The sequence below is a fragment of the Solea solea genome, chromosome 20 (genome assembly GCF_958295425.1).
Source record: "Solea solea chromosome 20, fSolSol10.1, whole genome shotgun sequence".
Classification (NCBI taxonomy): Eukaryota; Metazoa; Chordata; class Actinopteri; order Pleuronectiformes; family Soleidae; genus Solea; species Solea solea.
Genome location: NC_081153.1, coordinates 15411487 through 15426691, shown reverse-complemented (window position 1 = coordinate 15426691; position 15205 = coordinate 15411487). Strand labels below are relative to the sequence as shown.

Here is a 15205-nt window from a genome sequence, read left to right as displayed (position 1 = left end):
ACTAAGACAAACAAATGGAAGCAAAATAAAATTGCTTTGTCGTTACCGTGCAGGTGCAGTGAAGGATTGTCGGTGTTTTAAAAACACACACAGTGAAAGCATGTACGTCACGGTAGAGAGAAACGACACCGTCAGTGCTGCGGAACACGTGGCGCTGTGATGAATGTGCTTTTGTTTGTCTTGGAGGAATTTATTGCAGCTTGGCGGATTTGTTTGAGGCAGAGTCCATTTATCAAAAGTGATGAAAGAATTTCATCCACTGGTGTTCTTCTATACTCTCTGGATTTGTTTCTTTCCTTTTCTCAAAGGAGATCCAGGTTCTCATCTCAGGATTGATTGTCTCGCGGCGGCGTACTCATTTAGTTTCTGCTGGGTTTTCAGCGATGTCGCCCAGTGTGTCCCATCGTTTCACCCGTTTTACACTGTGACACAAAAACAGTCCTGAATGAATGGCATGAGGCTGATTGGTGGAGTGTTTGTGCCAGTTTCCAAAGCATCTCGAGGCCAAGACTGGAAGATCATGGTTCCCATGTCACTGGGTTTGGACTGGACTGCCACTCTCTTTTCTGTGCTTCCCAGTAGAACTCCTGGGGTTTTCACAGGGGCAGGATGTGGCTTTATTGAGTGTCTGTTCCCCTCAGAAGGAAGCCAGAACAAGATAATTGTGTGTGTGTGTGTGTGTGTGTGAGAGAGAGCGAGAGAGTGCGAGATGCTGGCCTTGGTTTAACTCATGCTGGCTTCACAGATGAGAAACAACATTCAAATGCTGATGAAGCAGAATGAAGGCCATGATTCCACTCCCTGCTTCTCAAACACGCTCTCTCTCTTTCTCTCACTTTGCTTTTCTTTAAATTACATATATATAATTACAATACTTTAAACCTTAGTGCTTTGTAAACCCATGTAGCAGTGAGTTTAATAACTTGCTGCTTGTTGCCTGAGAAGAACTTCTTAATTCATACAATAGTATTTTATATGTGCAGAAACTGGTCATTGGAAGTACAACTCGGCTCATAAAGTAGTAAAAAGTAAAGTACTCATAAAGTAATATAACCGGCGTCTATGGAGGTTTCTAAAAATCTGAGGACAGTCGGTGACTAAATTATGTGTTTAATGTGGGTAATTATTTATTATAAAATAAGGAATAAAAGCAATTGTGGAGCTCGACTCTAAACGTAAGGACATCTCAGCCTCGGCTCCTCTGATATTGACCTCATATGTCTCCAGTTGTAACCAGTCAAAGTCTAGTACCAATTTATGTTCACCAATATTAAATGGGAATCATTTTAGTGTCAAAACCCAGGTATCATACTGTAACAAGATTTAAAAATCATGCCATCATTAGCATATAACATGTATATGTTATTATTTTAAGACGATCTGAAACATTTGTGACTTAAGGTTGTGCTTACACATTTAAAATCCAGTCTGAAAAATGGCTTATTAAGAAAACTGTGTTTGTATGTAGGTCAAATAAGACTCAGAGGGACAGATGTGTAGTGACTGCAGATGTCATCACGCCAGAGTGACTCAATGACAAAGCCAGGCAGGATAAACACACACTTAACTCCACACATAGAAAGATTTTATTATTTCTTTTTTTTTCATTTTTCATGTTCTCATCCGCAATAATGAGCGGTCCCAGTTTGCTCCACTTCCCAGTTCCTCTGACTATCAGAGCAGAAGGGCTACACGTGTAACACAGTGACCACTTCTGTCACATTAAAACTCCGGAGAAACCCTCCGCTGTGTGTTTGGCGTTGTGACACGGCTGCTGCGGCACACGTTCACAGAACCGCAGCTGCACCATGCCCTGGATGTCGTTTCACACGCTGTTGCCCAACCTTCTTCCAGGTCCCCACCCTGTTTCTCAAGCGGTGACATCCTCCCTTCCTGTCCGCTTGGTAAAAATTTGTTTAAGACTATAAATGTTTCCCACCTCTCACTGCTGACTTCATCTACTGAATCCACATGTTGAACACGGACACATTGAAACATGTCACACTTTTGTTACAGCTCAAACTCTACCAGTCCATAAATGTGTAAATCATACGGGCACATTTCGTCAATTTCACCATGTTTCTCTTGTTTTGAAAGATTGACTTCTCCATTCTACAGCAGGTGTCGACTATAGTAAGAGCCAGGGGACACAGAGATGTGATGGCGTGAGAGAGGAAACTGTGGTTTTCATAGTTCTTGCCTCCCTGTTGCCACACCCTGCTGCAATCCTCCTCATGGTTTCTGGAGATCCTAATCAGGAACTCAGCTTTGTGTCAAAAATAGTACAGAATATTGTAATGGATCCTTTTCAGTCTTATCAGTAAGTGTCCGAAATAGGTTCAGTCATGAAACCGTCACAAACAGAGTAGATTCTTTCTCACACGCTGCAAACTAGTACATCAAGGATTGTTGATGATGATGATGATATAATTCTGCCTCTTTATAGTCTTCATTCATAATGATGCAACGTTATGTGTTTGCTGTGTCCTTCATCTGAAAATGAGCCCTGACTGAGGGAGCGTTTGTGTGTATACAGCAGCAGCGCAGGGGCGGACGGGGGCAACGAGCATTTATGGTAAATAGTTTGTATTTATACAGCGCTTTTCTGGTCTTGAAGACCACTCAAAGCTGCTTTAAAGCTGCTTTTGGTTTTAGATCATTTGCACGTCCTGTAACGTCCTGAGTCCATGGGTGTAACTGTGATACTGAGGACAGAAAGAGGCCTCTTCTCTGCAGGTGTGACCGGAAGCATCAGGGCAGCACAAACACGGGCGCCGCCGTCTCTGCGGTGCCAGCCTGCACAGCTGTTTCGCAGCAGCTGTATTGCTGCTATTGTCTGATGCCCTCTTTGCACAATGAGACCAGGACAGAAAGTCAAAGAGGGCACGAGCAAGAGGAAAGAGATCCATTTGTAGAACAGAAAAAGACAAAATACAATAGCAGCAGGGAGAGACGAGGAGAGAACACTGGTGGTGGCAGCGCAGAAGGAGTCGCAGGCTTCACAGCGACACTTGGATTATCCTTGAACACCATGTACTCCAGACTCAGGACGTACAACTATATAAAGATGAGAAGATATCGATATGCTTGCAGTAAGTATATCTTTACTTTTCCCACTTTTTGCTAAACACCACCTTCTTGCCATGCTTTCGTTCTGCACATGAAGCCACACAAGTTTATTCAAACGATCACAAACTGTAGGGGCCACTCATGGTTGCACAGACAAATGACCTTTGTTTGAATCCCCACATGCAGCGTTTAGACAAATCACATCAACATCCAGTCTGTGATTGTGACTATTTTTCTTTATTAAAAAGCCCAAGTTTGGGAGCTGGAGTGCGTGGCCTGTGTGTGCGCATGCAAAAAAAAACCAAAAAAAAAACGTGTGAACTGGATAACTATATGCCTCGCTGTGAATGCTTTCTATCAAACACTTGAGGCCGTAGTGAATTGTGCACACACTCGCAAACACACACGTGCACATCGAATGAGTCAGAGTGCCATGACAAATTGGATTTACCACGCGATGCCCTCATTATTGTTACCAGGGTAACCAGGCACCCCTCCACAATCATCCTATTTTGTCATACTTCTTCAAGGGAGGGAAAAAGAGGCAGTGATTTGGGTGGAGGGAGCAGAGAGTCCACACAGGTCTCTCTCTGTGTTTTTGTTTTTTAAATCTGCTTCTACTGTGTCTTGTTATGATTTGAACCAGAGGAGGATTTCAAAGTTCTGTCCCTCAGCGTCTCCCATCACCTACGACCCACTCCTCTGTGTCACACTTTAGCACAGGAGGTCACACTGACATCAAGAAATTCCTTGATTCGTTTTCCCTCATCTCTCCTCTTCATGTGTATAAAATCTCTGAGCGTTCATTGTACTTGGAAATTCATTCTTCAAAGACTTTATGAATTGGCCTTTTGTGTTTTCTCCTCCCATTGTTTCTTCTTCGGCGGATGAAGGCTGAGGTTCATCCTCTTATTATACGAAGAAAGTGTATGAATTGGTTTAAAATCTTATATTGAAAGAGTGTAAAGACGATTATCTGGCTTATTAAACATCAAGCGAGTGCTATTTTTTTATGTTTATAACATGTCAACGCCCTCCATGTGACTCTAAACCACATGTTTACTGAACAACCATGGACTTGAACTCTGCGACCTCAGCTTGAAAGTGAACAAATAAAGCTTAATCTTGTTGTGATAGTTTTGACACATGATTTTATGCACAGTCGGTCTCATCTGAGGATCGCATTACTTTGAATTTGATGTAAAAGAAGTTAACTTGATCAGATGTTCTGCATTTGCTGCATGTATGAAGCATCTTTCCATGAAGAATGTGCCTAAATCTATACATGCAGGAGATCCGTTGGTTCTAACTCTACCCTCTGTAGTTCTGGATGCTAATGAGGTGCCACTACCATGCAAATGACTGATATTTTCGGCTACAGTAACAGGCGGCGCACTGATGCACACTGTCAGGGCCACGAGAGCGAGTGTGTAGGAGGCTGAAGCCGCCTATTCAGCCTCCTGGGTTATTCATCATCTGGCTGGATTCGGATGCCAAAGGGCTCCATTGTTTGACCCATTCAAAAAACACCATTGTACCGAGCGGGCTCTGATTGTGCTCCTCTCTGCACTGCCAGAGGAACAGACGTTTGTACGCCGTGTGTTTGGTGTCATTGTGTGTTGAACGTTCAGTGTTATTACGCGAACGTGTAAGTATCTGTGTTTGTGTGTGTGTGTGTGTATGTGTGGCATTGTTTGTGAGCATCTCTGCAGCATGCGTTTGCATTTCCCAAAGCAGGGGGTTTTCTCCACTGTTGACAACAATGTACCCACTCATTGAAATGCAGCAGAGCTAACGCGGCACAAACGTGAACCCGTTTTCTGGCACCGCCGCCTATAAAGCGGCCTGCGGTCGGAAGCTGGGGCTGCAGAGGGGACAAAAAAACAACTTGTATAAATTATCTGTGAATATTTGGAATTAGATCTTTTCAGAGTCCATCTAAATGTTCTGGAGATGTAGGATATGTCTCTAAGAAGAAATGATAAGACTTTGGTGGTGATCGTGATGCAGATCTGGTTTCACTCATGTTTAAAATGTTTATTACAGAGGGAGAACGTATTAAAGTTTGCTGATCTGATCACCGCCTGCAGGTTATATACATCAGAAATGAGGAAAGCCTACAATGAAGAATAAAACAGCAAATGTGATGATAGGCAGGCAGTGAGAGAGAGAGAGAGATAGCCGGGTGTTGTACTTTAAATAGACTGACAGGCTTCACTACATTTGTCAACCTTGTGAGATTAGGGAAGTCAACAATAAAGGGAAGAAACTTTGCAGAGATGAGGACTCTTTGACTTGAGTCTTACTTAAGTTGCTAATTTGAGGAGTTGAGACTTGCTTGAATAACGTTGGTAAAAGACTTCTTTGGCTTTGTCTTCTGGAATATTAACATTTTCTCCAATACTATTTGATTTTCAAAACATCATTGGGTGCGGCCTTGCATACAAACCTGGCAACCGAGCGACACCAACACCACTACGTGAAATTCTATTTGACACTTCAAATCCCACAAAAGGAAGTTAAGACAGGAAGTCAGTTGGTTGCTATTTTAATCTAACGCTAGTTAACGTCTTGGTGGGTCAGAAATCTGGTTATGTTTAGATGTTGTAGAGTATTTTTTATATTTTATATTTGAAATCCATTTTCCATGGTTTAATGTCTTTTTTTTATTTTTTTTTTTTAATAAATAATTCAGTTGTATGGGACCATGAGGCAGTCCGTCCATTGTGTGAGTAAAACAGTGTTTCTGTTACAGATAAAACATAATATATATGTGGAATATCTGGTGAATCATCCTCATCTTCTTATATTCATACGACTTGACTTGTAACTTGCTTGATTCTTGCAAGAATGACTTCGGACGTGCTCGAGACTTGAAGGTTAAGACTTGAGACTTGCTTGTGTCTTGCATATGTGTGACTCACTCCCAACCCTCTTCATTAATAAAGCCATTAATAAACAGAGGAAACATTTCTGGTGACTGTAGTTCTTGCACTGTTATGCAGAGTGTGTTATTGTGTTTTAAGGGCAGAGCTTTTGACGATGTCTTTGCGTATGTATGGGATGCATCGTTTGCAGTAAACAGTCTGCTGTTGCAAGCTTTTCCGAGCTCCTACTTTTCTCTTTCTTTTTTTCCCCCCATCAAGACAACATTATTTATTGATGACTTGATCTGCACATGAAGACAAATAAACAAATTACATAAGAAAGTGGAAATGTTTCGCAGACACCGGCTGATATGATGATGATAACAGTGGACACAAAGGAGTGGGATGTTTCTGCATGAGTGGCATGAGTGGTCTCTATTTACTGGACTGTACAGTCAGTGATTCTCCCTCACAACATTGTGCTTCCAGGATCAGAGTCACAAAGCCAAAACATCCCTCTGTCTTCCTGCAGTGAACATTCACGTGAGCATTCATTATGACTGTATAAATAAGCATCCTGTCCGTCTTTTATTATAGCGCTGTCTGCTGTTAATTTCATCACTTTTTTATTATTTCTTGTTGTCGGGAACAAACCTCCTTCACTTTAAAGGAGGTGTGTAGTCTCTACAGACTCCATATTGTCTTCTTCAAAACATCGAATGATTCTTTCCATCGTGTCGTCAGCTGGATGTTTTCATGTCCCACCCTGTTCTCTGTGTGTGTGTGTGTGTGTGTGTGTGCAGCAGCTTCTTACCGCTCCCACATTCATAATTCATTCATGGGTTTTAAAGAGCAGCGAAGTCCTGTTGTCTCTTCTAAGATCAATGACTGCTCCACATTTTTATAACGCTAACTATGACAACGATCCTTTTAGATTTTATTTTTAATAATAATAGCCACGTTTTTGTGGTTTGTAAGAACATAAGCAAACCTGTTTCTTCTAGGGTTGTCTTGAAGAAAGGATTCATGTTGATGGATTTTTCTTCTCCTATTGGGATTGCACCGAACATTTTTCTTTCATGAGAGATAATTGAAAAGAAGATAGACAACATTCCTCAATCAATTCAGCTTCAGAATCACAGGTAAATGCTTGGAAATTGTTCAGAATGGAAGGTGACATTTTAAAATGGCCTCTTCCTTCTTATTCCAGCTGTCGATATTTATGTAGTCAGTAGTCAGTGAGCGATGATATAATCCAAGAAGTCTAAGTCCACGAGTCTATAACCAATCAAGTCGCTTGTGTGAATACTGCTGAAAAGTTGCTCTCTAAGCTGTTCCTTTTACCTATGTAGTGTAGATTCACAGATGTTCATCCATTCATTCATCTCTTCTACGGCTTTATCCACATGAGGGTCACTGGTGCAATCTCAGCTGCCATAGGGTGAAAGGCGGGGTCACACCCTGGACAGGTCGCCAGTCCATCACAGGTCCACATGGAGACAAACAACCATCCACTCTCTCACCTACGTGCAATTTAGAGTGTCCAATTTGCCCTAAATATGCAAATCTGCATGTTTTTGGACTGTGGGAGGAAATTGAGAGAACCCAGAGAACCCCCCCCCCTTTGCCTCCAATTTTAGCCGTTGTCATAGTTTTGGTTCCTGGTTGAAGCTGACAGGTATGAACATCCACATGCATGTACATATTCTGCACCTCCTGACTGTTTTGTCTTAGTATGACGTCAGAAAATTGCCGTTGACTCAGCAAACTGCCCGCAACAACTTCCAGTCGGCAATAAACACCTCACACGTGACGATACCCGCGGCGTTCCACCTCCTTCCTAATAGATGTGACGTGTCTGGGTTGTCTGGACTAGTCTCTGTGACGATGAGTTTGTCTTCAGGTTTGTTCCCTTGAGCTTCAGCCTTCGAGGGAGAGGAAGTCTGAAGGAAGAGTAATAATGAGTTGACTTGAGGCCTAGTTTCTATTTTGGTAGGGAATTGGTTTTGTCTAAATGGGATATGAGTCAGAGAAACTGCACAGTGAGGAAAGACGGAGGCACGGTGTGAGAAGGAGGAAGGAAAATGTGTGTTTTGCTGCCTTTTTTTTTTTACTCCTTTTTACCATCATGCTACCAGTAATTAGGGTACATGTGTTAACAGGTGAGCTGAGGGAGTTTTATTCACACATAGTGTACTTAAATGCAATAACAGTGCTTTTTTGCAGAAATCTTCCAGTTTTGTTGAATTTGAAGTACAAAGCCACTCATAACCTTACAGTACAAATTAGACATTTATCAAGTTCCTTCAATCCAGGTAGAATGAAAATGTCCTGTCTACAGCACAATAAAGAGAATCAATCAAATAGTATCTTAGTTTTTACCGATTTAACAAAAATGACAGCTTCAAGTGACATATCGTTAATGCTTGAAGTAAAATCTGATTGATTTATGTGTGTGGCTAAATGAGAAATACTTCTGTGCTTCACTTCATAATGACAGGGGATTGAAACAGCATGTTGCTCACAGTTTGGCTTGAAGAGCAGATGTTTGGCTGTGATATGAACCAAAAAATCTTTGTCTGAAGCAAATTCTTCTCCCTTTTCTCTGAATCAGAGCAGGTGAGAGCGTGTTTTTTTTCCCCGTGCATCATGAGTGGCAGCGTGGAGCCTTTCAGCGGCAGAACATTCATGGCACAATGCGTTATCAGCGACGCAGGGGCCTCCATGGTGTGGGCCAAGTGGAAAAAATAGAGGGAGCAAATCAGTGTGGGCCATGGTTCCTGGTGAGCTGTGAAGGAATGACAAGTGGAGCCAAGTCCAGATCTCATATGCCATTCCACACACACACGCACACATACATGCACGCACATGCACATTTTCACACAATTTTTTCATGCCCTTCCTGGCTCATAATACAAAATCTAATTATTGTTAATCACCAGGCAGGCACTCAAGCTGACTCACTGCAGAGATTCATACTGTGCGTTACTGACTTTTACACATATACACACACACACACGCTCTCTAACCACACAAACATGTCTTCACCTTCAAATACGTAATCATGGACTTTGATTTTTTATCCCCATAAGGAAGACAAGTCCCCATAATGAGACTGTGTAAACAGATGTAGGTCCCCACAACATACCTGGAACCCATATTACACACACGCACACACACACACACACACACAGACCCTCCCTATGTGAACACTCACTCATACAAGTGCTCTTCAAACAGCACACTCTCACTTCAGCTTTACACAGGATGTTATGAAATCTGCGCTGCTGCTGCTGCTGCTGCTGCTGCTGAAACTCAATGAAAGTAGCTGGGAGTCCTCTCTCTCACCCACCCACCCACACACACACACACGCACACTCATGATCTTGCACTTAAACACTCACACACACATATCCTGGTGCAGGCAGCTGAAGCTCAGCTCAATCCCAGTCCTCTCCTCCCTCCCTATCTCTCTCTCTCTCTCTCTCTCGCCTGCTGGTGATCGCACTGTCGCCTGAAGAGAGGAGGCCAAACCAGTGCTGATTCAATCGTTCCAGTCCAGTCACTCTCTCCCTCTGCGAAGCACCGGTTGGTGAGCTGAGAAAAAAAACGAGGGGGAGAGAAAAAGAAGAAGGAGAAGAAGGAGAAGAAGGAGACAAGAAGGAATAGTGATGGCGATGACCAACGTGGCAGAGGACGACCTGGATGAGAGTATGCGTGAAGAAGCAGAGGATGTCTTCTTTGGAGACGGTAGGCTCGCCAAGGGTCAAGTGTGAGAGTGTGAGAGCAGGTGTGGGTTTACAGGTGAGCCGCTTGAGGCTGAGACAGCAGCAGGAGGCTTACAGTGTGGTTATTGTGGTTGGTTTGAAACAAACGAGTGCGAGTCAGAGTTGCAGTGTGGCCCAGAGGGATTTCTTCAGCTGTGTAGGTCGGGGTGGTTGCTCTATAGTTGAGCAGACTCCGATACAACGCCTTGGTGATGGTGTTTTGCAGAAAAGTGTTGGTAAATACTTGATTTAAATCTGCATGTTTCCATGCACAGAAACTGGAATAAGTCTGTATTCCAGTTTCCTTAACCCTTAGTGCTCACGCTGCGCGGCACGGAATAACACACAACTCCTTGTATGGACATCCTGGGGGTGTGTGTTTATAGGTCACATATTCAGGCTTTAAAGAAGTATTGTTGAGTCAAAAGTTATGATTCATTTTATATCGCATTTTTAGGAGTGCTATAAAGTAGCAATATTTGTGCAGAAGTCACAAAATAGAGCGTTTTTTTTTTTAAATTTTCATAAAAAACGAGCCAATTCCACCTTGAACTTTGAAAAACATCCATCAGATTGCGTAGGTTGTGCTGAAAAAAAGGATATAAGACACTCTATATCGCACATTCTTATAGCCTCTGTATATACTGTACGTTTTAACATAGTAATGGAAAAAATGCAGCCAAAATGCTCTGCATTCTAAGGGTTAAATGTTTGTTGTATTTTACTTGAGTTATTACCTATTTGCCAGATCTCCTTCAATGGGACTATCACCTGTTTAGATGAAGGGTAAAAAAAAAAAAAAAAAATCCTTGATTATGCAACAGAAGAGACATTATTTATTTATCACACTGTTTTTACATGCACTGATTGTACGTATCAGTGTTATGAATCGTGGTGAGAACCTCATGCTTATTTGTCTCTCTCTGCAGAAGCTCTTTTCATTTTGTACATGTATATTATATATATACAGTATATGTATATATATATATATATATATATACATATATATATATATTTAAACTTTTCCTTTTTTTTAGAAAGCGAGAAGTGCTGTGTCCTGAGCAGTGTGGGCGTTCTTGTGTAACAGGCACATGTTTTAAACCAAGCATTATTCACCACACACAAAAATGTACTTTGTGTTTGTTATTTTAAAACCAACTGCTCTCCTGTGTGCTCCTGTGATACAGTTGGACCTGGGTTGAATGAGAGCCTTCAGTCAGAGAGAACTGACTGATCAGAAATAGTTTATTTTGTGGAACAGTGTTAAGGAAAAATGGCCAGAAAAACCATTATATACATGGATCAGTTTAGCACTTGTGTATGTTTGATATTTTTAAGAATTCGTTGTGTGGCATTAGACACGGGTGAGAAGATCAATGAATGAATATGAACTGTTGCTCGGTCATTTAGCTTAAGGACTGAAAACATCTCTGTCTGGCAGTAAATCTATTGACCAGCACATCTGAGAGTCACTTCAACATGTTCCTCCATATTTTGTCTGTTTAATTTCACCAACCTACATCCTTGTACAAGGGCATGGTGGCGGGAAAATGCTATATTTGTCATTTCTGAAGCGGTGGACTTTGTGATCGTTCAATAATGCGTCCAGATTTGAAATGATTCCTTTAACTTAACCCAGTTTCTCTTAAGTGTAAATACATGCATACACACACAGACACATTGCAGTGCCTTGGTATTAATACATTTTAATATATAGTTTATCTAAATTCCATACAGGCTTTAAGCGCCGTGCAGCAGCTCCACAGATGACCAGAGGACAGTGAGAAATATTCCCACATATTCTCAGTGTAATGTATGTTAATTCCTCCACTGACCCACTTCTGACTGATGCTCTGTATCAACACAACCAGGAGGTAGAGTACGCAGTCAGCTGACAGCCAATCACAGCGCTCACTCTCATACAGAGGCTGGCCAGCAGGCATCACTGTGTTTATTCATATAGAGGCAGCTGACGGTTGCAGAGTATGGAGCTGTTATAGTCATTTCTGTGCTAACTGTGTCACTGAAACTCTATATAGTGTGTCGTGTGGTGAATGTTTAAGTGTTTCATTCTTAGTGGTGCTGCATGTAAATTTACTACCACTGGCCTACTTTCTGTCTTCATCATTAGTTTCAACACTGGCAGTGGATCTGCACATTTAAAGCTTTTCTACACCTCAATATTAGAATTTCTAGTTAAAATGGCTCAGTTTTGAAGTGTCATTGTATGATTTTGCTAAAGGGTTTGAACCCCATAAGGAAAATAACTGCAGGTAATACAGAAAATGATTGTTATTTTGTTTTTTGTTTTTTTGTCTCCTTTTCTTGCTATATAACACATATTCATTGGAAACATCAACTTAAATTCATGGATGATGAGATGATTTGCAGTCGGGGCATTAGTCCATATATTAGCAGTGAGTTAATGCTTGTCTTAACATTCCGTAACACACACAATAGTAACATTCTGACCTAAACGAGATATAACACCGGTCATCATCTTGATGTTCACTGTCCTAGCTCCCAAATGGTGGAACGAGCTCCCCATCAACATCCGAGCAGTGGAAAGCCTCCACATCTTCCGCCGCCGACTAAAAACACATTTCTTCCGACTCTACCTCGACTAAGACGATAACGACAAACAAACAAAAAAAAACACAAAAAAAAACGTATACATCGCACTTATGACTAGCACTTCATAGTTTGGCTTACTTGAAGCTCTTACTTACTTCTAGCTCTTATTTGTACCCAAATGTTTAAATGCACTTATTGTAAGTCGCTTTGGATAAAAGCGTCTGCTAAATGACATGTAATGTAATGTAATCTCAGCGTATTAGCCAATTCACATTTGTTAACTACAAACATAATCTACATGTGAGTTAAAAGTCGAGATGAGATGCATTAGCTGTCAGCTCTGTATTTACAGAGACAACAGGGATAGAGTCTGTGGCACACATGCAGCCCTATGTTGTGTCACCTATCGCTGTCTCGTGCTGCTCTTACTTGTACTTATTTGCATATTTGCACCTGTCTTTGCCATATGTGTGTGTGTGTGTAGAATGATGTATGATGTAGTACAAAACAATGTCCCTCCAGGGACAAGTGATGGCGCGTCATTGTCATTCATGTGCTGCTGTGAATAGCAAACTCGACGATGACTAAAGGCGTACGACTTTGACCTCTCATTGGAAATGTAAGAATGCATGAACATAGCACACACACACACACACACTCAGACGACAACCCTGTCACTCCTTATCTCTTCCCGGCCCTCATCACTCACTCTGTGTGTCTACGTGACGTTTGAGAAAATGTAACTATTGTTTAAATCCGACTAAATCCAGACTTTTAAAATACATTTAAACACGTTAAAATGACTCTTCTTTTATTTTATTCTGTTACCTCAAACCTTTTTTTAAGGTTTCTGATTCTTCAGCTTCTTAAATGTGAACATTGTCTGGTTTCTTTGCTCCGTACAACAGAGAAATCATTCAAACTGAATCGCTTTGGTTTGTGGACAAGATGAGACATCATTTCCAGATTTTGTAAACACTGATTCAACACTTTCTGACATTTTGTGGACCAAACAACTGCTCAGTTAATAGAGAAAATAATCACCAGATTAATCAATTGTGAAACTAATAGTTAGTTGCAGCCCTGCTCACTTCTACTCGTACATAGAGGAGTGTACCTTGAATTGCACATACACTGTCTGTGTACAGAAATAACATCAATTATGTGTAACCTGATTTTTTTTGAAAGTATTGAACTGAGTGAGTGGCTGTGCTGACTGAAAAATGAAGCCAAATTGAACACTCTAAATTGAGCGTGAGAGTGGACGGTTGTTTGCATCTATATGCGTCCCTGTGATGGACTGGCGACCTGTCCAGGGTGTGACCCCGCCTATCGCCCTATGTCAGCTGGGATTGGCACCAGCGCCCCCCGAGACCCTCATGTGAAGGATAAAGTGGTAGAAGATGGATGGATGCCATTCAAGGCCATTTTAATAGTATGTAACCATGGAAGATGAAGGTGAAGTTTGGAATCATTGACATACTGTAGGTCACGTGGATCACAACACAAGGCCTCTTGGCTGCTTGAGGAAAACTTGAGGCGTAGATTCAGTGTCTACTTTCAGGGTGTGATTCTTTGTCTTGGCTCAGTTTAAAGACTCAGTTCACGCCTGGCGATTACCCCGCGATCCCTCACAAAATAACCTCTTCGTGAACCCCCTACTTCGGCTGAACGACTTTATTCAGAGTGCACAGAAGTGGTTTTACACACATTTTGCTCAAACACTGCGCCGCTGTGCAGGGTAAGCCCCGCCTTTAAAGATTTCAAAACGAAGAGACCAAAATAAATACAATGGCTTCTTTAACTCTTTCTTTCTTCTCCATGTCAGGGATTGAGAGTGTGATTTTTCTTCTGGTTGTTTGCCCGTGGGGTTGGCAGTGAAGGATCGAGCGGTGTGCTGCAGAGGAACGCTTGCAGTAGCGTTGGCTTTAATGACAATGAAGATACAGTTGAGTGTAGGATCGATGGTGACACGGGCGGATTGAAGGATCAGTGTTTGATTAACCGGGTCAGGTCAGAGAGCTTAAAGAGCTTCTTTGCATCCTGGACATGCCTCAGTCATTGTTTCCCACAGCACCTTGAATATATCAATATATTTAGACTCACAAACTTCCTTTAACATGTCAGACTTGAGGGTCGTGTTGTGTTTTTTTGTTTGTTTGCTCTCGTGCAGGAATGTTTGACATTGTCCGTGTCCCTTGTGCAACAGTTTCTCCTCCTCTGACTGTAACTGACTGCCAATTACATGACAGACCACTCATTCCTGGGCTCAACTGCTATTGTATGTTGTTGTTTTTTTTGTTGTTGCTGGGGGGGGATTTGGGGGGGATTTGAACGACCTGTCAATTACCTTGATTTCGTGGAGGTTTCCGCGATGGAGCCGAGATAATGTCAAGGTGCAAGATCTGGATAAATCCTAAAGGGGTGTGTCTGTGTAAATGTGTGACGCTACACCTGTGAGTGAGATTAGTGTTTTCAACACACCACTAATTTAAGGCTTCTTCACTCCAGGCACTGGCTTTTCTTTGATGCTCTCAGCTTAACAACACGAGTGAGCAAATAAACAAAGATTATGTAAAGACGCGACGCAGCAGAGGAGAATTTTAAGAAAAGGAGTCACTTATTTGGCAATTAATTAGAAAATTGGAAATACATTTATTGAACTTTGTATGAAATTACACCTATTAAAGATTCAAGATTTGTTTCTTTGTCACATGAGATTGTACAAGGTTCATTGTCGCTGAAATTAAAATTAACTGTACTGTTAAATAAAGCATTGTCTCTATGCAAGCACACCGGTTAGCACACATTACAATTTTAGTCAAATAAATATATTTGTGATGAAGACAGAGACACGTGGAAAGCATGGACTACATTTAACATTTGGAGGATATTTCAGTTAGCTGTTAATATTATCTTAAGACTATT

General features: G+C 41.6%; 1 protein-coding gene across 3 annotated transcripts in view; it reads left to right on the top strand.

Annotated features, from left to right (window-relative positions):
- ripor2 (RHO family interacting cell polarization regulator 2) overlaps positions 1-15205 on the top strand; it is a 67752-nt gene that overhangs the window by 4995 nt on the left and 47552 nt on the right. Inside the window, exon 1 of one of the 3 annotated variants that reach the window (XM_058618785.1) lies at positions 9368-9686. The exons of 1 other annotated variant lie outside the window; for it this stretch is intronic. In XM_058618785.1, coding sequence (XP_058474768.1) covers positions 9608-9686 — 79 coding nt within the window. In that variant the 5' untranslated portion in view covers positions 9368-9607. Of the gene's footprint in view, positions 1-9367; positions 9687-15205 lie in introns of those variants that run through there. One more of the 3 variants, XM_058618788.1, reaches the window with a different exon arrangement.